Source organism: Zingiber officinale, chromosome 7B, assembly GCF_018446385.1.
Source record: "Zingiber officinale cultivar Zhangliang chromosome 7B, Zo_v1.1, whole genome shotgun sequence".
NCBI lineage: Eukaryota > Viridiplantae > Streptophyta > Magnoliopsida > Zingiberales > Zingiberaceae > Zingiber > Zingiber officinale.
In genome coordinates, this window is record NC_055999.1 from 2,782,943 (window position 1) to 2,810,115 (window position 27,173).

General features: G+C 41.4%; 1 protein-coding gene across 1 annotated transcript; it reads right to left on the reverse strand.

Annotated features, from left to right (window-relative positions):
• LOC122003487 (putative transcription factor bHLH041) lies at window positions 1-2,862 on the reverse strand. The gene is made up of 8 exons (XM_042558596.1): window positions 2,680-2,862; window positions 2,455-2,583; window positions 2,260-2,365; window positions 2,151-2,165; window positions 2,007-2,072; window positions 1,389-1,940; window positions 940-1,314; window positions 1-325 (listed from the first exon to the last, which is right to left on the reverse strand). Exons 1-8 carry the CDS (start codon window positions 2,784-2,786, stop codon window positions 254-256), a joined length of 1,422 nt encoding a protein of 473 aa, XP_042414530.1. The 5' UTR covers window positions 2,787-2,862; the 3' UTR covers window positions 1-253.
• Window positions 2,863-27,173: the final 24,311 nt, after the last annotated feature.

Sequence of the window (27,173 nt, forward strand, 5' to 3'; positions counted from 1 at the left end):
AATAATGACTATAAACATTCTAATATATATATTTTTCACTTCTTAGACTCTCTATTTTAAATCCTAAATTATAAATCTTAAACCCTACAGTTTAACCTTGAGGTTTAAGCACTTTTCATCAATAAAATAAATCGATAACAAATTATAAAAAAGAAATACAAAATTTTGTGAAAAAATTGTTAATTCATCGTCAAAAATGGCGGGCCAGAAATGATAGAACGTCAAAGGGGAGCAGTGGCCCTGTCTGTCGCCGTCAACAGCACATCACATCATTGACTGCTCGTTTCATAGCTTCCGTGAACCTCTCCTCGTCCCAATCACTCGCCTGTTGCACCAAAGCACTTTACGAATCAGCCTCCATTATTTATAAGCTTGAGTAAATCTTACTGACTAAATCTGGTCAGTTAGAAATTTCTATTTCCCAATTAAAATATATGTATAGACATGCATATAATTAATGTGATCATATAAAATTATTAAAATACTCATACATATGTATGCATTGTGCAAAAAGACAGGTCCCACCGCCCACCATGCATATACATACATGTATATATTCTAACTGGCCAGATTATGACCATTTAGTAATACCCTTATAACTTTTACTAAAGGAAACTTCCAGCTCCAAGCATAGAGAATTTTTCATATATTAATTCATGCATGTTAATTATATTAAATTAGAAATATTAGCAAAGACTTTGCTGATGCATTTATTAATTCCTTTGAAAATTTTAAGTCGTCGCACTAGTCTTTTGCCTTTGAGAAATTCGATTCATTCAGCCTCCATTATTTATAGATTTTACTAAAGGAAACTTCCAGCTCCAGCCTCCAAGCATAGACAATTTTTCACATATTAAATTAATTCATGCATGTTCATTATATTAAATTAGAAATATTAGCAAAGACTTTGCTGATTCGATTCATTCACTGGAATCTTACCTTCAATTGGAGTCCAACGCCGACTCTTCCGAGAATCGCACCGGTACTTTGCGGCGCTGTTCTTGCCTCCATTGCCACCAAATGTGTAGCTTCTCTCTGTTTTAACCATTCAAGTAGGCGAACGACCAAGTTCATCATCTCGCATTCCTCCCTTACAATTACGACCAGCTCGAGGTTGATAAATTCCGAGGCTCGTGATGCGGATTCAGAAGCTCGGATTACTCGAACCTCTACTTTCTCATTTGACTCGCCGATTTCCCCCTCGACAAATTGCATCAGTTCCAGCATTTGGTTCCTCTCCTCCAGCTCCTCGATTTGGGCTCGCAGGGAATTCAAGTAGTTCTTCGTGTCCGCGAGCACAGATGCCTTGTCCTTCTGCGACGACCAAAATCTTTAATTAAATCTAATACAATAATTATAAATTGAATAAAATATAATTATATAAACACCTTGGATCCTGTCGGAAGCAGCGATCTGAGAGCGTGAAAGTTCTCATTGAGCTTCTCCCTGCGCTTGCGTTCGGAGATCATGTGGTGTAATTGGTAGCTCGTCGGTCGGTGCTGTTCCTGCGCTTGGGCCTCCATCCTCGTCGCGCTCACTCTTCTCAAAATCTCAATCCCTCCCTTGATCATTCTCTGCCCTCCTCCCAAATTGTTCGACGACTCTGATTTATCTAGATTATTGCGGTGGTAAACCATGAATGCCGTTGGTGGATAGCCTTGTTGCGGCTGTGAGGAAGAAGATGGAGCCGAAGAAATAACAGCAAGCATCGCCCTTGTCATTGCCTCATCCTCGCAATATCTGGAAGCTGGAGCTTGGAACAGTAGACTCTCGTGGCTTCCGATCGACAGAGATCGAGATCTAAGCGAGGAGGAGGATGAAGAATGATGAGACTTTTCATGGTTCGGTGTGAGTTGAATTAAACATTCTTCTTCTTTTAGCAGGGACTTCTGAATGAAGATTTTGCTAAACACTTGTTGAATGCTCATTTCCATGTTCATCTACCAAAATCAAACCAATTAGATCGAAGTAATAATGCATGTTTCTCTGTTTTTCTCATTACGTACATTATTTGGTGGAGTTGAAATTCCTATTTCCACTTCTCCTTTTCCTGATCCCAAAAACACTACTGTCTGTGATCGAGCAAGAACAGTTTAATTACTTGAGAGAATCAGAAGTGGATAAAAAAGAAAGGTTTTTAACTTACAAACCTTTATCCCCGCTTTCTGAAATAATCGAAAGGAGTTCAAAATTAATTACATTTCTCAATTAATTAGCTAGTTTTCATGTATGAAAAACGCGTTTGTAATTTCTATATACCTGATAGAATTGGCGTTGTTCATTCAATGCAGCTAAATTCATTATATCTGCATCCTTAATCTCAAGATAATTAAGTCCAGAGGAGAAGGCAAGGCCAGGAATACAACTGCAAGCACAAAGAGCAACACATGATCATATATATCCTGACTAGACATAAATTATTGGTTTTGGGGCAAGTATAAGAATCTTACATACCCTCTCTGAATGCTGCAGAGCGATCGCCGGTAGGCAGCGAAGAGCCTCGAGGATACGATTCCAGATGAAGAGCTTGGATTAATACTATTGTCTTCCTCCCGTTGCCATCCCTCCATGGAGATCAATTGGCTGCAAATAAGCGGCATGCAGATTGATTCAGACCATTAGATTTAACTTGATGCGAGCAGGAATATCATCTCGTAGGCATCCCGGCAGATCACATACTTAGCTGCAGGACACCAAGTGCAGATATAAGCGCATCCAAGCACACTGCCGGCGAGTTGGAGAAACCATCGGCGATCATGGGAGCCGAGGAGGAAGAAATAGTCCATGTGCGTTCAATCTATATAATAGAACTGGAGCTGAGAGATTCGCCAAGCAACCGGGAAGAAGGAAGTAGCTAGGACGGATGAGAGCCGCCAGTTTTGGGTTGGGTTTTGAGTCGACATATAAAGGGAGGCGAGGGGGAGTTGAAAAGTAGTCGTGGTGTGGGCAGTTCGACAAGTCTCATGAGAAGAAAAGTTGACGTTCAAAGTCGCCGGTAGTAGCAAATTGAATGGCGAGCGGATTTATATAGTCTGAGGAAGAGTCAAACTCGGAGTGCAGATTGGCTGGTGTATTTGATTGCTAGTTTGAAAAGAATTTTTTTTTTAAAAAAAATCAGTTTGTGTTATTCTTTGTATTGCGTTCTTGTCCGAAAATCGATGAGATGGAAAGTCGAGATGTGATACTTTCATTGATCGCTTGTAGACTCCGTTCGGACCTGGAACACAAACTACGTTAGTGTCGGACCAAGAAAAAGGTCTCCGACGTTGGCTCTCCGATGCTCAAGTTAGTCACTGGCGATGAAATATAAGGCGGAGCAACAAGAAGACTGTAGCGCAAACAGTGAAGATTGCATACCTCCGTCGATGCTTGGACTCTCCCCTTTATATAGAGCTCCGGTAGCGCACGTGCACGCTTTCCAAGGTTTGCACGCTTCCCAAGGTGAGCACGCTTCCAAGGTGAGCACGCTTCTCAAAGTTTCCCTGAAAAAACTTGTCGGTAAAGTGTTCCTGACACAGTACCTTAACGGGCTGAGCATATCTCTGAAGTGACAGTGAAAGCTTCCACCGTACGATCTTCTGGCTGTCCATGCCTGGTGTCGGCGGCACCAAATCCCAAAAGGATGTCGCTGGATATCAGAGGAAGTGTACTGCTAGGCCGAGCGGGTTGGCCGCTCGGCCGGGATCTCGTCGCTTTGGTGCCCTGTCCGGTCGGCCAAAACCTTGCTACTCCTATGTGTGTCTGCTCGACCGAAGTTTCCCTATGCCAATGCCACTGCCGAGACCTGCTGTCAAGCCGAGCGGGGTAGCTACTCGGCCGAAGTTGAACTCTGTCCATATCAAGCTCTGCTATCTAGCCGAGCAAGGTAGCTACTCGGCCCGACTTCTGTACCTCATCGCCTGCTCCGTTTGGTGTCCAATAATCTATTGAGCGTCGGTCGTTTTACCCCGTATCGAAGGCGGCGACGGATCGAGGCCTTCTTCCCCGGTCAGAGAATGCTTCGCCCGACCGGCTAATCCTATCCGTGCGGTGATCGTCTTGACTTTGACCTCCACCGCGGTCGTGGGGTGGGACCCCTCATCATCACCACATCACATGCCTCTGTTAGAGTGTATACTAAAAGCCTAGCTTTTGGTATAAACATTTATCTAGAAATAAGAATCACATTGGTCAAATGTCTACATTTATGATAAATGAAGTTGTTCAATTAATTTATATTGTAGATAACATGGTGTGTGGTGTCACACACAGAGGATCATGTTATCAGTACCTTATAAATTATAAACAGTAGCTCACGACCATAATGGAAAGGAACAAACCATTGGAAGGTCGTAGTGTAATTGAGTATTAGTTTATCTTAACTATATAATTGCACTAGTACACTTAGAGTGTATTGAGTAGGACCATGAGAGGTCGTTTCTTTTATACTGACTTTATAAAGAAACAAAGACCTCAGTTATTATGGAAGGGTGTGCTCTTAATCCTAATATAATAACAAGTACATATATTTGATATTTATTTCTTTAATTTATCAATGGGTGAGATTTAGTTCGATGAATCAATAAACCCAATAAGTTGGGAAATGATATCACTTATAGTGTGTGTTGTTGATTATAGAAGGAAACTGTGTCCTAGAGATACTAGGTTGATAATGTCCTCAAGAGGAGCTCATAAGGATTGTCATGTTAAAACCTACAGGTGGACTTAGTCCGACATGATAATAAAGTTGAGTGGTACTACTCTTGGACTAAGATATTAATTAAATGAGTTGTCAGTAACTCACTTAATTAGTGGACATTCGATATCTTAAACACAGAGAGACTAACACACTCATAATAAGAAGGAGCCCAAAAATGTAATTTGGGATTGGTGCGGTAGTTCAATAATAGTTCTCTAGTGGAATGAATTATTATTGATAAAATTAAGTTGTGTGTTCGGGGCGAACATGGGATGCTTAATTTTATCGGGAGACCAAAACCAATTTCTCCTCTCGGTCCCTATCGTAGCCTCTTATTTATAGAGTATTATACCCACCTATACCCACCTTCTATACCCACCAATAGGGGGCCGACCAAGCTAGCTTGGGAACCAAGCTAGGGCCGGCCTAGGTATAAGATTGGGTGGCCGGCCCTAGCTTAAACCCAAGCTAGTGGGGGCCGGCCAAATTAAATTATAAAGGAATTTTAATTTTAATTTTTATTATGTGAAAGAAATAATTTATTAAAGAGAATTAAAATTAAAATATCTCTCTTGTAAAAGATCTACAAAAGATTAAAGAAAGAGATTAGATCTCTTTCCTTATTTGTAGATTGGTGAGATATTTTATTTTCTCTTTAAAATTATTCACATGTTGATAAAATTAAAATTATAGAAATTTTATTTTATCAACCATGAAGAGATTTTTGAAGAGAAATTTTATTTTAAAATTTCCGGAAACAAATTAGGAAGTTTTAATTATTGATTGAAACTTGTCCAATTTGTTCTTCATGATGTGTCCGGCCACTTGAATTTAATTGGGGAAATTTTATTTTATTTTTCTCAATTAAATCATGTCAAGGAAATTAAGGAAATTTTATTGTAATTAAATTTCCTAATTTGCCTAGGCCAAGGAATATAAAAGAAGGGGTGAGGGTGCCTTCATAAGACACAACCTCTATTATTTTCTCTCCCTCTTTTGTTCCTTGGTGTGGCCGGCCATCCTTTCCCTCTCTTCCTCTTGTGGTGGCCGAACCCCTCTCTTTCCTTGGAGCTCTTGTGGTGGCCGGATACTACTTGGAGAAGAAGAAGAAGAAGAAGGAGAGGAAGCTAGCATCTCTTGGAGCTTGGTTGGTGTTTTGATTTTCTTCCTTGGTAAAGCTTCTTTATTGGCCGAACCTAGCTAGGAGAAGAAGAAGGTGGTTGGTGGTTTCTCATCTCGGAAGATCGTTGCCCACACAACGTCCGAGGTTAGAAGAGGAATACGGTAGAAGATCAAGAGGTTTTTCTATAAGGTATAACTAGTAATTTTTCTTTCCGCATCATACTAGTTATTTATGGAAATAATACCAAATACAAGAGGCTTACGTTCTAGAATTTCGAATATGTTTTTCGATGTTGTGTTCTTTTGTTTTTTCTTTTCCTTGTGATTTGATTGTTCTCTTCGGTTAACCTAAAGTTATTTTAGGAAATTAAATATTAGATTTCTATAAAAGGTTTTGTCTAGTCGGTGGTGGTTGCTCCCATATCCAAGAAGGTCATGTGCCTCGCCACGTCAGTACTGGGAACCAATTATGGAAATTAATATTTAATGGAATTAATAACTTAAGGAGACTTGGGTCGAACGTGTTAAGCTCCGCAGGAGATCCAAGTCAAAACCTAAAAGAACAAATAGATTAAGTTTTGGATCAAACGTGTTAAGTTCCGCAGGCGATCCAAAATTTAATTTAAAAGAACACATGGTAGCTAGGAAAAGGTTCAGACCTTTGTACAAAATTTTTGTACAGTGGAACCTCTAGGTTTTCCGAGTAGCAACCAACAATTGGTATCAGAGCTAGGGTTTTGCCTCTGTGTATTTGGTATTAGGTTAATTATGCACATGTCATACATAATTTAGGCAGGTTAATAGTAGGATGTGCTAACTTTGTGGATGCAGGATCCAACTATTATGACTTTTAATTATTATGTGTGTGATTGGACCCTTGGACATGTCAAGGGCATTTATATGTGTGTGCATGATTGTATTAAAATACAGCAGGAGCTGTATTTAATTTTATTAGGATTTTATTTTTGATCTAGATACATGTACATTCCTTTTTATGGAATATAGGATCAAAATGTAAAATTCTATTTATGTCGCGGATCGAATCTTGCAAAGCGTGGAACCTTCTAAGGACCAGAGGCGCAGCGGAACTAGGAGCAAGATGGATGCGACAGCTAGACCCGGTGGCGGTGGCCAAATATGGCAGCAGCTTGGGATGACAACACACGGAGGACAACTAGAGATAAAAGCCATAATAGTTGAAAATTAGATTTTCTATTTATTGCTTTTATATTGTGCTGTGTGTGCATGTTAGTATACATGACTAGTAGGCTAGCATAGTTAAAATTCCTCGTTTATAAATAACTAAGTGGGAGAGAGATTTTTAAATAAATCTCATGGTCTCCATATTACTGGTTTGTAAGTGATGCAAACAAGCTTGCGCGTTGGCTCTGAGTGCCTTCCTCCATAACGGATAAGCTTGTTTGTGGATCACTAGAACAGACTTCCATTTTTGGATGACTATAGGAAGTTAATTAAGAGCGTGTGATCTTCCCCAACGGAAGGGGCATAATCTTATTAATGGACTTAGTGTCAAGTAATGGTATACACTTAGACACATCTAATAGTATCCTCCCCATCGGAGTCACTGTTATTATTTGTGTGACCAAATGAAACCAACTATTAATTTGTCATAAAACTAGGTTGACAAGATAATAAAATTAAAGGGTTAAAACCCCTCTTACAAATGATTGATTTTGTATACGTCCACACTAACGTGGCATACAAAATTAACGGTGTTTGAGATAATTTTATTTGTCATAAAGATATGTTGACAAGATAGTTAATGGGTAAAACCCTCCTTTTACAAATGTTGAATTTGTATACGTCCACACTAACGTGGCATGCAAAATTCACGGTGTTTGAGGTGTTGGTGAATTTAAATAATATTGTTTGAGGAATCAATATTTTTTTAAAATTCAATAGTTTTTTACCAAATATTTGATCAAAGACAGATCAACTATTAATTTTATTCGTCATAAAGTAAAGTTGACGAGATAATAAAATTAATGAATAAAATCTCCTCTTCGATTTTGTATACCTCCACACTATCGTGGCATACAAAATTCATGGGGATTTTTAAGGAGTTGATCTTGACCAAGTATTTTTGTGATTCTTAGGATTTAAAATGTTTGTCAATCCCCTAGTAGTCATACTATAAGAAAGACTTAGTAATCCCAAGTGTAATGATTGGAAATAGGACTTGGACATTAAGGTAAACTGTCTTCTTAGAACTAAGAACAATATAGGTGTATTTAATTCATTAGTTGAAACATGTTTAGTGGTGTTATCTACCAGAACCTGGAGTGTAGATACAGATGCCATTAATCATGTCCGCAATTCATTGCAGGGTTCCAGGAAACCCGGCAACTAAATGAAAATTAAAACACTGTCTACATGGGCACTACTGTAAAAATGGTAGCTGTTGCAGTGGGAGATGTTTATCTTTTGATAAGAATAAAATATGGATTTTTGAGTAATTGTCTTTACGCACCAAGTTTAGAAAGAACTAGTTTTCAGTTTCTAAACTATTCAAAGAACTTGATATTCTGCCTCTTTTAATAACAAAGTTGTTATTAAGAAAAAGAGGGAAGTTATCTGTTCTGCTACGTTGGTTGGCAATTTATAAATCCAATAACTCTCACGATGCAACAAATGGAAATTAGTAACACATCTTCTAAACTTAAGAGAAAGTAACCTTCGAAAATGAACCAATTATATCTTTGGCTTCTAAGGCTAGGTTATATTAACTTGAGTAGGATTCATTGGTAGCTGATGAACTTTTGGGTTCATTGGTAGTGGAAATCTTTCCAACCTGCGAGTCTTACTTGGAAGGAAAATAACCAAGAAGTTTTTAAGTCCAAGGGATATGGAGTCAAAGATATGTTGAAATCGGTTCATTCTGATTTGTGTGATCCTATGACTATCCAGACAAGAGGTAGTATTGAATATTTTGTCTATTTTATAGACAACTATTCAAGATACAAATAAATTTACTTAATGTACCGCAAGACTAAGTACTTTGATTAGTTCAAAGAGTACAAGGCTGATGCGGAGAAATGTTAAAGTAAAAGTCACTATGGTAAGATCGTAGTGGCAAGTACCTCTTGGGAGAATTTAGGAGTCACTTATCAAAAGTAGGGATTCAATCCCAACTAACTGGACCTGGTACACCCCAACAGAATGGTGTAGAAAAAGGAAGGTATAGGACTCTTATGGAAATAAGTAGATTGATGAGTTATTTAGAATATTACCAAAATCATTTTAAGGATATACTGAAACGAGGGAAGTTATAGTACTAGGCTTCAAAACGAACCTCTACAGTTTCTTTGCTAATGCAGCTAAATTCTAATGCGGAAAATGGTCCGGCACATATGCAGAAGAGAGACAATGATAAGTTGGACAGGAATTCACTTGTTTGTGGGTTATCCTAGAGAAATGAAAGTAGGTTTATAGTCTTAAAAATCAGAAGGTCATTGTTAGCATCAATGACCGTTTTTTTAGAAAAGAACTATGTAATAAACTATGTGCCCATAAGAAAATTTGTTCTTAAGGAAATAATAAAAGATATGTCTAATCTAGTACCAACTGTACAAGATGAGATACCACAAGGAAACTGCAACATGTATCACAAATGATACACAATTACAGAAAGTGCCTTGTTGTAGTGGGAGGTTGTTAGGCAACCTAAATAGGTTCATGTTTTGGGAGAGTTTTTGGACTCGATCCCTGGAGGACATGAACCTGATCTCCGGTCATATAATGAAGCACTCCAAGATAAAGATGCAGCATCTTGGCAAAGAGTAATGAATAACAGAATTAGAATATATGTATTCTAATAAAATCTGGAAGCTTGTAGAATCACCAAATGGTGTAAAAGCAGTTGGGTGTAAAAAGGTCTATAATAGGGAAAGAGGGATAGACAGGAAGGTAGTAACTTTCAAAGCAAGGCTTGATGAAAAAGGAAACTTTTTCACTGGTAGTCATGCTTAAGTCTATCCGGATTCTTTTATCTATTTGGCAAGTGGATGTCAAGACAACATTCCTTAATGGAAGTCTTGAAGAAAGCATCCATATAAAGCAACCAGAAGGGTTCATTGCAAAGGGCTAAGAGCATCTGTGTGCAAGCTCAATCAGTCTATGGACTGAGGCAAAGCTTCAAGATCTTAGAACATCCGTTTTATCAAAGTCTATGGATTTAGTAACCGGATAAGTCTTGTGTATACAAAAGGTGTGATGGAAGCGTGGTGATATTTCTTGTACTATACGTAGATAACATTTTTGGTAGTTGGAAACAAAATCAAAATGTTGTCAGAAGTAAAGGTATGATTGTCCAAATAATACGATATAAAGGACTTGGGAGAATGTATATATTCTTGAGATCAAAGTAATAAGTGATCACAAGAAAAGAATATTTTACTTATCCCAAGCTTCATATATCAGAAAAATCCTTGCTCGTTTTAAGCATGCAAAACTCCAAGAAAGGTTTCTTAACTTTTCAGGATGGAGTAACTTTATCTAAAGATATGTCTCTGTAGACATCAAAGGAGATAAAGGAAATAAAGGCAGTTCTTTATGCTTCGACTGTCGGAAGCATAATGTATGCAATGCATGAGATCAGAAATCTGTTTTGCCAAGGGCATAGTTAGCAGATATCAAAGTAACCCTGGGCAAGGACAGTGGATTGCAGTAAAGCATATATTGAAGTACCTTAGAGGCACTAGAGAATATATGCTAGCTTACAAGGCAGTTAATTTGGTCCTTGTGGGTTGCATGGATTTTGACTTCCAATCGGATAGGGACAATAATAAGTCAACCTCGGGGTTTTGTGTTTACTTTAGGAGGTAAAGTCATAACAATGGAAGAGTGATAAACATAGGTGTTTTTCTGGACTCCACCATAGAAGTTTAGTATATGACAAGCCTCTGAGGTAGCCATAAAAGCTGAATGACTCAATAACCTCAAGATAGACTTAGATATGATTTCTGGTTTGTCCAAAGATTATTACAATTTATTGTAATAATATTGGTGCAGTAGCAAACTCGAAGAAACCATAAGTCTATAAAGGCAAGTAAACACAATAGAGCGCAAGTACCACCCAATACGAGAAATCGTATAAACGAGGAGAAGTTGTTGCTGCCTAGAATGCATCAGATGATGACCTATAGATCTTTTCACTAAGGTCCTTAAGGCGAGAGCTTTTGATGGACATGTTGAAGGGTTGGGAATCAGATGTATGACAGCAGATATGGCAGCTTAGTCTTTTAGTATAAGTGGGAGATTGTTAGAGTGTATACTAAAAGCCTAGCTTTTGGTATAAACATTTATCTAGAAATAAGAATCACATTGGTCAAATGTCTACATTTATGATAAATGAAGTTGTTTAATTAATTTATATTGTAGATAATATGGTGTGTGGTGTCACACACAGAGGATTATGTTATCAGTACCTTATAAATTATAAACAGTAGCTCACGACCATAATAGAAAGGAACAAACCATTGGAAGGTCGTAGTGTAATTGAGTATTATTTTATCTTAACTATATAATTACACTAGTACACTTAGAGTGTATTGAGTAGGACCATGAGAGGTCGTTTCTTTTATACTGACTTTATAAAGAAACAAAGACCTCAGTTATTATGGAAGTGTGTGCTCTTAATCGTAATATAATAACAAGCACATATATTTGATATTTATTTCTTTAATTTATCAATGGGTGAGATTTAGTTCGATGAATCAATAAACCCGATAAGTTTGGAAATGGTATCACTTATAGTGTGTGTTGTTGATTATAGAAGGAAACTGTGTCCTAGAGATACTAGGTTGATAATGTCCTTAAGAGGAGCTCATAAGGATTGTCATGTTAAAATCTGCAGGTGGACTTAGTCCGACATGATAATAAAGTTGAGTGGTACTACTCTTGGACTAAGATATTAATTAAATGAGTTGTCAGTAACTCACTTAATTAGTGGACATTCGATATCTTAAACACAGGGAGACTAACACACTCATAATAAGAAGGAGCCCAAAAATGTAATTTGGGATTGGTGCGGTAGTTCAATAATAGTTCTCTAGTGGAATGAATTATTATTGATAAAATTAAGTTGTGTGTTCGGGGCGAACATGGGATGCTTAATTTTATCGGGAGACCAAAACCAATTCCTCCTCTCGGTCCCTATCGTAGCCTCTTATTTATAGAGTATTATACCCACCTATACCCACCTTTATACCCATGTAGGGGCCGGCCAAGCTAGCTTGGGAACCAAGCTAGGGCCGGCCAAGGGTGGTCGGCCCTAGCTTGAACCCAAGCTAGTGGGGGCCGGCCAAATTAAATTATAAAGGAATTTTAATTTTAATTTTTATTATGTGGAAGAAATAATTTATTAAAGAGAATTAAAATTAAAATATCTCTCTTGTAAAAGATCTACAAAAGATTAAAGAAAGAGATTAGATCTCTTTCCTTATTTGTAGATTGGTGAGATATTTTATTTTCTCTTTAAAATTATTCACATGTTGATAAAATTAAAATTATAGAAATTTCCTTTTATCAACCATGAAGAGATTTTTGAAGAGAAATTTTATTTTAAAATTTCCGGAAACAAATTAGGAAGTTTTAATTGTTGATTGAAACTTGTCCAATTTGTTCTTCATGATGTGGCCGGCCACTTGAATTTAATTGGGGAAATTTTATTTTATTTTTCTCAATTAAATCATGTCAAGGAAATTAAGGAAATTTTATTGTAATTAAATTTCCTAATTTGCCTAGGCCAAGGAATATAAAAGAAGGGGTGAGGGTGCCTTCATAAGACACAACCTCTATTATTTTCTTTCCCTCTTTTGTTCCTTGGTGTGGCCGGCCATCCTTTCCCTCTCTTCCTCTTGTGGTGGCCGAACCCCTCTCTTTCCTTGGAGCTCTTGTGGTGGCCGGATACTACTTGGAGAAGAAGAAGAAGAAGGAGAGGAAGCTAGCATCTCTTGGAGCTTGGTTGGTGTTTTGATTTTCTTCCTTAGTAAAGCTTCTTTATTGGCCGAACCTAGCTAGGAGGAGAAGAAGGTGGTTGGTGGTTTCTCATCTCGGAAGATCGTTGCCCACACAACGTCCGAGGTTAGAAGAGGAATACGGTAGAAGATCAAGAGATTTTTCTACAAGGTATAACTAGTAATTTTTCTTTCCGCATCATACTAGTTATTTATGGAAATAATACCAAATACAAGAGGCTTACGCTCTAGAATTTCGAATATGTTTTTCGATGTTGTGTTCTTTTATTTTTTCTTTTCCTTATGATTTGATTGTTCTCTTCGGTTAACCTAAAGTTATTTTAGGAAATTAAATATTAGATTTCTATAAAAGGTTTTGTCTAGTCGGTGGTGGTTGCTCCCATATCCAAGAAGGCCATGTGCCTCGCCACGTCAGTACTGGGAACCAATTATGGAAATTAATATTTAATGGAATTAATAACTTAAGGAGACTTGGGTCGAACGTGTTAAGTTTTGCAGGAGATCCAAGTCAAAACCTAAAAGAACAAATAGATTAAGTTTTGGATCAAACGTGTTAAGTTCCGTAGGCGATCCAAAATTTAATTTAAAAGAACACATGGTAGCTAGGAAAAGGTTCAGACCTTTGTACAAAATTTTTGTACAGTGGAACCTATAGGTTTTCCGAGTAGCAACCAATAGCCTCCCCCTCAAGTCTAGTCGAAAGAGACTGTAAGTCCGACTGACTAGATAATTGTCTGAGCAGTTTTTTGCTCAATCGGCCTTCGACATTACTTGGTTTTTGATCAGGATGCGACCGCTCTCTACCGATCGACCCGTTGAAGCTTGTCGTTCGGCCGGAGATATGCTCCCTCAATCCGATCGGCGAAACGGAGGTTTATACTTGTGAAATATTTTCTTGGGTTGTTTTGGGCTAGTGTGGGAGAGTGCGAGTCAGACTTACGTCACCCAGATTTCTGGAAAATCATGTAAATCTCTTCGCATTAAGGCTAAGCACGCCTCCATGCCTTCATTAAATGTCGACCCGTGGCGATGCGCCACGTGTCCTGCCCACTGCTGCTGCACGCCTGACGTGACAGGCGATATCCGCTGGTGATGTGACATTTGGTTGTTCAAATTCAATGATCAGATCTCAGCCTGGGTTTCTATGACCTAGATCGGACGACTTCGGTTGGCCGACCTCCAGGTTTATAAACCTGGGCTTGTCGCCTCCTTTGCGCGCTCTTGCCTTCGTGCTCCGGCGACTTCGTCTCTGTTCTTCGGGTGATTTTGTCTCTATGCTTCGGCGATACTCCTCTTTTCCTGCTCCTTCGACGACCTTTTTCCAATAAGCTTCCTTCCAATCGACTTTGTTTTCGAGTTTTTCGGTGCTTCTATGTTCCGGCGGTACTCTGCTAGTAATCTTCTACTTCACATCCTTTCACTGTGCTTTTTGCGATGGCGAGTTCCTCACAGCCTCCCGCCGACATCCCTAGGCTCTGGTACACCTCTACCGAGTCCCGATTTGGCGCCGACGACACTGAGAGTTTGACAGCCGCATTCAAATTTCCTCCTGATTATCAAGTCTTCCTTTCCTCTCATTCCGATTGGCCAAATTCTCCGCCACCCGGCTGTATCATCTTCTTTAGAGATCGATTTACCGCCAGTCTACGGTTCCCCATTCATCCCTTTTTCCCCGCCATTTGTAAATACTTTTGCATCTCCCTTCACCAACTAGTGTTGAACTCATTTCGGCTGTTGTGCGGGGTTGTCGTTCTTTTCCGCTTGCACGACATTCCTCTTACCCCCGAATCTTCCACTATTTTTATTATCCAAAATTGTCTGAGCCAGGGACTTTCCCTTTCTAAGCCCGAGTGGGCTTGGTTTTCTTCGACAAAATGCCGACCTCCAACAAGTATTGGAGGGAATATTTCTTTTTTGTACGCCTTTCCAAGAGGTCAGACTTCCCGCCCCACTGGCAACTCTAAGTGGCGCCTTAGCCTCCCTTGAAACAGTACAAGAACCGGTCAGACTATCTCAACGCCGCTTCCATGCTGGCAGGTCAGAAGTATGACATCCACAAATTGCTGTTGGAGGGAGTCCTCTACATCTTCGGCCTGAGTCCGATCCGCACCCGACTTTCGTCCAGCCTAGGTATGCAACTTCTTCAATCCTTCTTTTGATTCTAACTTATTTTTCTTCCTCTTTTGTAGGCAAAGTCATGCTTCATGCACGTCTAGTCATCATGGTGAATCTTGCGGATGCCACGATCAATGCCGCTGCTATGGAAGAATTGGAGAGTCGCGGCGTACAGCCGGTTGGCTCACAAGAAGAGCTGCAGGATGAGAGCGAATCAACTCTCATATTGGTAAGTGGTTGAGCGACTGGCGGCTCTCAACTTCCTTCCGAACGGCTTCCAGTCGTTCAAGTTGAGGGGCTTCTGGCTCAACCTCCTCAATCGAGTCATTGATCAGGCGCAAGAGGCTCCGGGCGGAGCCTTCATCACGCTCTACCACTTCGGGGGTGGGGTTCGCTGAACGGGTCGAGACGTCGACCCCCGCTCCCATCCAAGAGTCCACTGCTCCTAAGTCGTCAGATCGGACTCCTTCCCTCTTTGGTTTGCCACAAGGAACCCTCTGTGTACCGTTAGTAGCCTTCCTGCCACCAAACTCGAAGGCCAAGAAGTCTGGCATCCGCCCGGCCTCTTCATCCCGACCCTTCGGGCGAGCTACTTCTACACAATCAGCCTCGAGTGACCAATGCCATATTATAGTGATTCTTCACTTGTTGACCGAAGAGTGGTGCGAGTCGGCAGGCACTGCATCCCAAGCTCCTGAGCACTAAATCATCATCCAACGATCGCTTGCCTAAATATAGGTCGATGCCCGGGCCCGTGCAGCGATGATGCCTCTAGGGGCGCTTGCGGACAGCCACACCCAGATGTCTACTGGGGGTAAGTTTTGCATTTTCATAGTGTATTTCCGATCGATGCTTATATTCTCTTTGTTGTTTGCAGTACTGGGTGGAGAGCCTGGCCATGTACCAAAGGCTCGTATTTTTTGAGGAGGAAGTAAAGAAGATGAAGGCGTCAAGCGTCCAATCCTTTGCCGCTCAAGAGCAGACGAAAACTGAGGTGGCTAAACTGCGAGCCGATCTAGAGAAGAGAACAAAACTGCTCAAGGACGAATGGGACAAGAGTTCAGGGCAGGCCACTCTACTAGCTTGACTCAATAAGCAGGTCACCACCTTCGACAACAAGATCGAGTCAGCCAATGTGAGGAAAAATCGGGTCATCGAAGAACTTGAGCTAAAGAATAAGGAGGCATGGACCCTCGCCCAGAAACTTAAGGAAGTTGAGGATTTCCTAGTCGTCGAGCGGAACAGCCTATCAACCGAAGAAGCTGCCCTTTGCGGTCAACTCGCTGACAAAGATAATGCCTTGGTGACCGCAAAGGACGAGCTGGAGGCCTCCCGAGCGGCTTTGAAGACTTACCAAGATGCCGAGGCTGGCATGTTCGAAATTATGAAGAAGAACTACATCCGCTCAAACGAGTTCAATGACAAAGTTACCGACCGGGCACTTCGCTTGTTCAACCTGGCGATCAACGGGACGATCGACCAGCTCGGAGAGGGTGGCTACCTGTCTGTAGCTCTGACCAGCAATATCATCAGCCGAGACAAACTTACCGCATCACTGCCCGACGACACTTTAGATTACCTTGAGTGAGGCCGAGAGTTCCTGTAAAATTTTTGAAGTTTAAATGAATGCTTATCTGTTCGAACAAGTTTTGTCTCCTGGTATGTTTTTTCAACTCATCTTCTGAGCATTGCAAGAACTCGTGGCCTTGTGACTCCTCCGATCATCCACGATGAGTCTATCAGACGATCGATTCTTTGTCTTCAGAGTTCTATTATGATTATGCGACCTTCCGATCGGCCCTGGGAGTATTTTGAAGAATAGTCCCGAGCGGTCACTGTATTCTGAAGACTTCGAGCTTTTGAGTAGCCCAGGTTCATGGTCGACTATTCATCGACGCTTGCCTGCTTACTGAGCCAAGGGTTTAAGGTTGCCGCTCGACCGTTGAGGAAGATTAGGCGAACATTGGGGTTTAAGGTCTCCGCTCGACCGTTGTTGTAGACCCAGGTTCAAGAGGCCTTCGAGTTTTATTCATATTTTGCCCTGTGTTCAGGAAACATACAAAATATATGGTATTCACTCGCACACCTCTCATCCGGCCCTGTAGGGTTGGAGATGATTCACGCTTCATGGCCTCTCGAGCTGCCTTCCATCTTCATCCTCCAAGTAATAAGCGCCTGAATAGAGCTTTTAAACGATCTTGAAAGGTCCTGCCCATGAGACTTCAAGCTTGGTGACGTCGCCAGCCGACTTCACTTTCTTTCAGACGAGATCACTGACCTGGAAGGACCTCGGGATCACTCTCCAATTGTAGTTCTATTTCATCCGTTGCCGGTACGCCGTGAGCCGAACAGCTGCTTTCGCCTGCGTTTCGTCCACCAAGTCGAGCTCTATGAGCCTCCGTTCGGTGTTTCCTTCATCATAGTACTGCACTCGAACGGATTCTACTCCGACCTCCACAGGGATTACTGCTTCACCGTCGTATACCAAGTGGAAGGGGGTTACGCCGGTCGCCTCCTTCGGGGTCGTGCAAAGGGCTCACAGTACACTGGGGAGCTCATCGACCCAGCCGCCTCTAACATGGTCGAGTCGAGCGCGTAAAACTTTGAGGATCTCTCGATTGGCGACCTCGGCTTGTCCTTTGCCTTGGGGGTAGGCCACCGATGTGAAGGCATGTTGGATATCATAACCCTCGCACCACTCTCTGAGCCCATGATCGGCGAATTGCCTCCCATTGTCTGACATGAGTTGGCGTGGGATGTCGAACCGCCATATGATGTTCTGGCAAACGAATTTAATGACCATCTTGTTGGTTGCTACACCTGGATTCCGTTCTATTCCCTTGTACAAAAATTTTATACAAGCACAGAACTTTTCCTAGCTATCCATGTGCTCTACTGAAGTTAAACTTGGATTGCAAACGATGCTTAACATTATTAATCCAAGTTGTTCTTCAGAAGTTAAACTTGGATTAGAAACGATACTTAATATTTTTACTCCAAGTTCAACCCATGTGTTCTTTAGAAGTTAAACTATATTACAGAAGTTAATTAAATATCTATTTCAAAGATTGACTTCCAGGTTAAACATGGCGAGGCACTTGGCCTTCTTGGTTATGTGATCATCCACCACTTCCTAGACAAAGCCTTTCAAAGAAATTGATATTTAACTTCTTACAGTAACCCTAGGTTTAACTACAGAGACCACAATAGAAACACAAGATCAAAACGCAAAATCGAAATACAAAATCGATAGCACAAAATCGAAACATAAAATCGCTAGCCTCTTGTGTTGGTGTTTCAGAATCTATGTAAAGGAAACTAATTAATTAATTCAAAGCGGAAACCATTAATTAGTTATACCTTTCTTTGTAGCTAAAGATCTCTTGATCTTCTGTTGTATTCCTCTCCTCCTCTTGGACGTTATGTGGGCAACGATCTACCAAGATGGAATCCACTCGAACCACTTCTTCTCCTCCAAGACTCTCGAGCCACCAAGGGATGCCAAAATAGAAAACTTTTTTCCTCTTCTTCTCCTCCAAGCAACCGGCCACCAAGTGCTTCTCCTCTTCTTCTTCTTCCTCTCCAAGCAACCGGCCACAAGGACTTTTCAATCCTTGATACCACCGACCCTAAGGAAGCAAAAGAGGAGATAAGTGGGGTGCCGGCCTAAGAGAAAGGGAGAAGGGAAGGGGCCGGCCACACCAAGGAAAAGAGAGAAGACTTAATTAAGGTTATGTGTGTTATTTTTTTTTGAAGCACCCTCTACCTCTCTTTTATAATCCTTGGTCACGGTAAAAAAGGAAAGTTTTAAACATAATTAAAATTTCCTTATTTGTGACATTCCTTTTAAAAAGAAAATTTTAACAACAATTAAAATCTCTCTTTTCTAAATTTCTTATTGTACATGGCAATAAAGGAAAATTTTAAAAACTAATCTCTCTCTTTTAAACATTGTAGACGATTACAAAAAAAAAGAAAGATTAAATTTAAAACTTCTCTTTTAAATCATAGTTACAAAAATGAAAAGTTTTATCAAAATTAAAATCTCTCTTTTAAGCATTATAGATAACTACAAATAAGGAAAGATTTTAACAAAATTAAAATCTTTCTTTAATCCTTTGTAGATAGCTATAAAAGGAAAGATTTTAAAAATTTAGAACTCATTTTTAAAACCATGTGGATGGCTATAAAAGGAAAGTTTTTAACAAAATTAAAATATTTCTTTTAACCATTGTAGATAACTACAAAAAATGAAAGATTTTAACAAAATTTTATTTTTTAAAAACAAAACTTCCTTTTCCTTTTCTAGTGGTCGACCCCTAGTTTGGGCACCAAGCTTGGCCGACCAACTCTTGGCTTCCAAGCCCATGCTTGGCCAGCCCCCTTGCACCAAGCAAGGATGTGGCCAACCCATTACTTGGGTAAGAAGTGGACTTTATGGATGCAAGGATTTAAAGAGGCTACAACAGAGACCGAGAGGAGAAATTGGTTTTTGTCTCCCGATAAGCTTGAGCTTCCTGTGTTCGCCCCGAACACCGAACTCAAGTTCATCAATAATAACTCATAACACTAAAGAGTTATTATTGAACTACTGCACCAATCCCAAATTACATTATGGGCTCATTCTTATCATGAGTGCATTAATCTCCCGGTGTTTAAGATATCGAATGTCCATTAATTAAATGAGTTACTAACAACTCACTTAATTAATATCTAGCTCCAAGAGTAGTACCACTCAACTTTATTGTTATGTCGGATTAAGTCCACCTGCAGGATTTACATAACAATCCTTATGAGCTCCTCAAGGGGACATCATCAACCTAGATTACTAGGACACAATTTCCTTCTATAATCAACAACACACCATATAAATAATATCATTTCTCAACTTATCGGGCCTATTGATTTAACGAACTAAATCTCATCCATTAATAAATTAAGGAAATAAATACTAAATCTATGTGTTTGTTATTATATCGGGATTAAGAGTACACACATCCATAATAACAGAGGTTTTGTTCTTTTATGCAGTCAGTATAAAAAGCAACAACCTCAAATGGTCCTGCTCAATACACACATAGTGTACTAGTGTAACTTTATAGTCAAGATAAATCAATACCAAATTACACTACAATCATTCCAATGGTTTGTCCCAATCAATCTTGGTTGTGAGCTACTATTTATAATGTATAAGGAACTGATAACATTATCTTCTGTGTGGCACCACATACCATGTTATCTACAATATAAATTAAATGAACAACTGCATTTAACATAAATGTAAATATTTGACCAACGTGATTCTTATGTTCATACAAAAAAATTAGGCTTTTAGTATACATCCCAACACATCTGCTCGGTTATTCTTGCAAGCAGCTCGGCTTCCACCAACTTCGTGAAGTAGTCGATCACGACGAGCAAAAATTTTCGCTGACCGATCGCCATGGGGAATGACCCAACGATATCCATGCCCCATTGGTCGAACGGGCAAGATATTGTGAACGCCTTCATTTCCTCGGTCGGTCGGTGCAGAAGGTTGTGATACTTCTGGCAAGACAAGCAGGTGGCCACCGTCTGCACGACATCTTCTTGGAGGGTCGACCAAAAATATCCGGCCAAGAGTATCTCTCGAGATAACGCACGACCGCCCGGATGGCCTCTGCAGGAGCCTTGGTGCACCTCCTCTAGAATGTACTCGACATCTTCCGATCTGACGTATTTGAGTAGGGGCCTGGAGAAGACTCTCTTATAAAGCCAGTCCCCAATCAAGGTGAACCGTCCGACTCTCTTCTTTAGCAGGCGAGCTTCTTCCTGATCGGCAGGTGTTACTCCCGACCGCAGAAACTCTGTCAGAGCTGTCCTCCAGTCATTCGGGAAGGTCATTCCTTCCATTTGGTCAATATGCGCCACAAGCGAGACCTACTCGATCGACTACCCTATGACGATCGGCGACAGTGAACTGGCTAATTTTGCCAACTCATCCGCTGTCTGGTTCTCCGATCGGGGGATCTTTTGTATAATGACCTCCTGAAAGTTAGTCTTCAGCTTCTTGAAAGCCTCCGCATAGAGCCTGAGTCGGACATTGCTTATCTCGAACATCTCAGATAGCTGCTAAGCGGCCAACTGAGAGTTCGAGTGGATGAGGATTTTAGCGGCTCCCACATGCCGAGCTGTCTATAGGCCTGCTATCAATGCCTCATATTCTGCTTCATTATTGGTGGCTCAGTAGTCAAGCCGTGCGGAGAGCTGCATCCGGCCCTCCCGAGGTGAGATAAGCAATATGCCGATTCCACTGCCTTGCCGAGTGGACGAGTCGTCAACATATATCTTCCATGTTACCTCCGGCTCGACATTTTGAACCTCTATGATGAAATCTGCCAAGGTCTAAGCTTTGATTGCCGCTCGGGGTTAATATTGTATGTCGAATTTGCTTAGCTCGGTCACCCATTTGATTAGCCTTCCTGATGCTTCGGGGTTGAGAAGGACTCGCCCCAAGATGCTATTAGTTAGCACAATGATTGTGTGTGCTAGGAAGTACGGACAAAGCCTCTGAGCAATGAGAACTAAAGCATAAGCTAATTTTTCAAGATTGGTGTAGCGAGACTCTGCATCCTTCAATATATGACTCAAAAAGTATACAGGATGCTACTCTTGACCGTTCTGCCTAACTAGAGATGATCCAATGGCATGTTCATTGGATGATAGATAAATCCAAAGTGACTCACCAACAATTGACTTAGCTAATGTAGGCAAGGAGTTAAGATATTACTTTAGCTCTTCCAATGCTCGATCACACTCGGCGTCCCATTGGAATTTTGTAGCTCGGCGAAGCACTTTGAAGAATGGTAGGCTCTGGTTGAACGACTTGGATATGAATTTGGACAACGCGGTGATCCGACTGGTCAACCGTTGAGCTTCCTTCGAGTTCCGAGGCGGCGGCATGTCTTGCAACGCTCAGACTTTGCTGGGATTGGGTTCGATGCCCCGCTCGGTGACAATGTAACCTAGGAAGCGACCACTCTTTGCGCCGAATAGACACTTGTCGGGGTTAGCTTTATCCCATAAGCCCTCAGCGTTCAACAGGTCTCCTTGATATCTGCGCATAGGTCAGCAACTTGGAGGAATTTTATTAATATGTCATCAACATATACCTCCATATTACGGCTGATCTACCGTCGGAACACCTTGTTCATCAGCCTTTGGTAAGTGACTCCAACATTCTTGAGTCCGAACGACATGACGTTGTAGTAGTATGTTCCGTCGGCCGTAATGAAGCTGACCTTCTCCTGGTCCTCGTGGGCGAGCGACACTTGGTGATACCCTTGGTAAGCGTCGAGCATGCAGATCAGCTCGCAGCTCACCGTTGAGTCCACCATCTGGTCTATCTGGGACAACAGATAGAAGTCCTTTGGGCATGCCTTGTTCAAATCACAGAAGTCGATGCATATCCGTCATTTATTGCCCGGCTTGGAGACTAACACGACATTAGCCAGCCAGCTCGGGAATTGAACTTCCCTAATATGGCCAGCCTCCAACAATTTCTCTATCTCCGCCCGGATGATCAAATTTTGCTCTGCGCTGAAGTCCCTCTTTCTTTGCTTCACCAGCCGAGCGTCCGGTCGGACATGAAGCTCGTGCTGAGCCACGCTCGGGGAGATACCAGGAAGCTCATGTGCCCACCAGGCGAACACGTCATAATTTTATTTAAGGCAGGTGATCAACTCTGCCTTCTTCTCCACCTCCAAGTCGGTGGCAATAAAGGTGGTTGCTTCCGGTCGGCTGGGATGGATTTGAACCTCTTCCTTTTCTTCATACACCAATGTGGGAGGCTTTTCAATGATTGCGTTCACCTCCAAGCGCGGATTCTTCCGAGCACTACTAGCTACGGATTTGACCATCTCGAAATAGCATCACCGAGTGGCCAGCTAATTGCCTTTAACCTTGCCCACCCGGTCGTCTTCCGGGAACTTGATTTTTTGATAATAAGTAGACACTACCGCCTAAAACTCGTTGAGAGCCGGTCGGCTCAAGATGACGTTGTAGCCCGATGGGGCGTCCACCACGATGAAATTCTTGGTTCTGGTTCTCCTCAATGGTTCTTCCCCGAGCGAGACGGCAAGTCGGGCATGTCCAAGCGGCAACACTTCATTGCCCGTGAAACCGTAAAAAGGGGTCGTCATGGGCAGCAACTTATTTCAATCAATTTGTAATAGATCGAACGCCTTCTTGAAGATAATGTTCACCGAACTCCCTATATCAACAAAAGTTTGGTGAATATTGTAATTATCGATTACCGACCGGATGATCAGTGTGTCGTCGTGAGTGATCTCTACTCCCTCCAAGTCGTTGGGGCCGAAGCTGATCTTGGACCCTTTGACCTTCTCCTTGCTGCATCCCACCACGTGGATCTCCAGCCGCCGAGCGTACGACTTCCTGGCTCTGTTAGGGTCGCCGCCGATCGGCCCTCCGGCGATTATGCCTATTTCTCCTCGAGATGTGTTGCTTCTGTTTTCCTCTTCCTGAGCGGAGGGTCTATTTCGCTCGGCCGGGACTCGGGAGGGATCAGTGTCATCCCTCCGCTGATGTTGATGGTGCCACTCGGGCGCCCTTCTTTCGTCCTCCCGTTGCCCAGTAGATCGATGTCTTTGTCACCGATCGGATGAAGGAGATTGGTGGCGGTATCCTCTTGGAGCCGGTCGGCTAATGATTGGTATAAGACAGTGGCAATCACGTGTGTTGTGGGTCCTCGACTGGTGGAAAGAATAGAACATCAGTGTCCTCACCTTGCCTTTTGTCGCCTTCTGCCGACCGGAAGCCACATGCTGCACGGCATGTGTCCTAGTCTCCTAGTGTGGTCGCGCTCCTACGGCCCTCGGCCTTTTGGGCGGCTAATGGCTGCTTGACTGTCGGCGTTCGGTCGCCGCCGAGGGTTCGGTTGGCGCCTCTTTTCTTCTCGCCGCTTGGACTTCTTCCACATTTATATATTCGTTGGCCTTCTTGAGCATGTGGTCGAAGTCCCTGGGCGGCTTCCTGATGAGACATTGAAAGAAGTCTCCTTCGACGAGCTCCTGAGTGAAGGCGTTCATCATTGTCTCGGATGAGACCGAGGCGATGTTCATGGCTACTTGATTGAAACACTGTATGTAGGCTTAGAGCGTTTCTTTTGATCCTTGCTTCAAGGAGAAGTGGCCGACGCTCGTCTTTTGATAGCATCGGCTACTAGAAAAATGATGTAAAAATGCAGCTCGAAAGTCCTTGAAGCTGCGTATAAATTTGTCCGGCAATCTTTTGAACCAACATTGCGTCAAACTGGAGAGGGTAGTGAGAAAGACTTAGCACTTCACTCCATCTGTATACTGATGTAGCGTGGCTTCATTATCGAACCTATCCAGATGGTCATCTGGATCAGTCGATCCGTTGTATGTCCCGATCGCCAGCGGGGTATAGTGTCTGGGCAGAGGGTCTTGTAAGATCTCCTCGGAGAACTGCCGATTGATCTATTCGGGCGACGTGTTGCTTCGGGGTGCCTTGCCCTTTCGTGCATCCCGAATAGGAGCATCATCCGAAGACGATCCCGTTCTTGATTCGCCTGGGCTATTTCCGAGGGGGTTTGGAACAAGGCACGATGGAAGAGGATCGGCGCAGGCGGCACTTCCCCCTGTATGTCGTTCAACCTTTTATTCTGCCCCCATACAGAGATTTGCTCCGCTCGGTCTTCCTGCCCCGCTCGTCTCTCGGATGCCGATGTTGCAGGCTGTGACGCTTGTCGATCGGCTAACGCCTGTTGTGTTGCTGTTGCTCGATCATCTTTGTCGCTCGAGCTTGCATGAGCATGTCGAGCTCTTCTTGGGTGAGCATCACATTGGTGAGTCATCTGTTAGGACCCTTGGCAGCTGGCTAGAGGGGGGGAGTGAATAGCCCCTGCACAAAATTAAACAAAAATACTTTCCTCAACTTATAACTTAAACAAACACTTGCATAAAAAAAAAAAAGGAAACCAAAAAGACAGAGGCATAGAAGTTTTTACTTAGTTACAACCGGGGAGGTTGTTAATCCAAGGAAGTAGAGCGCACTAGTATCTCCTTCAAGCGGAGAAACCTCTTTATAGCAATGATCGCACAAAGACAAAAAGCTAAATGGAAAACGGGAAGCGTACAAGTGTTGTTGCAAGAATGCTTGTTGTTTTTAGCTTCTTGGACCACGGTTGTATTTATAACCTTGGTCGGGGGCATCTGGAAGGGTTTCGGACGCCTAGAAGGGTTCCAGGTACCTGGAGGGGGATAAAATTTTATTCCATTTGCAACGGATCGTTGTCAAATACAATCCAGATAAACTTCGATTCTGGGCGCCAGGACCAAGAAAGTCAACCATGTTGACTTTTTACCGTCTGGGACTTCCGCTCCAGTTCCGCTTGCTTTGGTCCGAGTCTTCCGCTCCGGCTCCGCTCGCTTGGGTGATTTCGGTCATCCAGAATAGGGCTCACCCGAACCCAACTTCCGGCCTTCCTCTCGAGCAATCTTTCGCTCCGGCTTCTCGTCCATCGGAAATACTGTGCACCTCCTTCTTGTCTGCCCGCGTACTCTTCCGCAACACCTCGTCCCTCAGACGTACTGAGCCCGTCGGCTCTCTCCCGTGTCGTCCTTCTCGCTAGTTGTGTCTTTTGCTCGACTTCCTGTGCTCCTAAGTTCTTGCACACTTAAACACAGGGTTAAACATAACAGGACCTAACTTAACTTGTTTGATCATATCAAAATAATCTTAGGGTACCAACAATCTCCCCCTTTGTGATGTAAGCAACCCAAGTTAAGTTAGGGTAAACCAACATAAAATAAAAGCAATAATTTTGCAATTAAAGTGAAAAAAGTGAAATTTGAAATTAATACCTCCCCCTAGACTTAATCTTCCATTCTCCCTCTTTGATCACATAAAAAATGGGGTACCAAAAAAAATCAAAGGGTTAAATTTTTCAAAAAAAAAAAAGGGAAATTTTTAGTAAAAAAAATTGATTTTCAACATTTTGAAAAATTTTGAAACTTTTGAAAATTATTTTTATATCACTTAAAATAATTTTAGAAAAAATTTCTAAGTAAATAAATTTTTTGATATCATAAAAAAATCAATATTTTTCTAAGTTTGCAAAAACTAATTTTGTAGAAATAATTTTGGAAAAAGTAAAGCTGATACTTTAAAAAAAACTTTTAAGTTAAAATTTCTAAGTTTAAAAAGATTAAAAAAAATAGTAACTATTTAAAGTATTTTTTAATTATAATTAAGTGCTTTATCAGTTAGTCAATTAAATATTTTATTTCGTTAATTGGTTTCCAGGCTGTGGTGAGATAGTAGACCTTCTTGGTTATTGGATCATCAATCACTTCTAGACAAAGCCTCATAATGCAATCAAATATTTAATGTACTCTCTGAAAACCCTAAGTATAATTAAACTTTAATTTAGACAAGTCTTTGGAATCTAATATAGGTTCCTTCCAACTGAGTTAACTAGAAATTTCTTTGGTATATATTTCTGATAAATTTTTCTAATTTGTCCTTTGTGGTGATAAAAATACCAATTTAGACCATTAAATTTTCTACTACTTGTATTATATGAGCATGCATGATTTTTCAAGTTCTTTATTTTTTTTTTGTAAAATATCATTTTCTAATTTTACTTTGTCAAATTCTTCTAATAGACAAGATTTAGCTAGAATTAATTTCAACTCTTTATTTTCTTTTTCAAATTTGCAACAATCTTTAGTTAATAATTTAATACATTTTAACAACTTATTAGGTGGAAGAGATCATACCTGACTTACCTTGTCGATTTCGTTGTCCGTAGCTCCCCCTAAACTGATGCTTTCTTCTATTGACACTCCCTCTTCATCGATGCTCTCGATGCTCATTTTGGACGAGCTTTCTTCGTGTTTGTCTTCTTGATGACTTGCCATCAATGCAAGTCCGGAAAAGGCTTCGACCTCTGATTCAGATGGCGTTTCGTCCCACGTCACCTTTAGGGTCATGTACTTGTTCTTGCCTTTGTCCTTCTTGTTGATCTGTAACTTAGGGCAGTTATCTTTAACACGCCCTTCTTCATTACAGTGGTAGCATCTAATCGTTCTTCTCTTTCTACCCGTTTCGTCGTCGTCGAGAGAGAACTTTGAAATTGGTTCGTCCATCTTTGCCTTAAGGGCAATGTCGTACTTTGGCTCCTTTGTATCTGCACATCTCGATTTATGGACTTCAAAGGTTGAAAATAATTCTTCTAA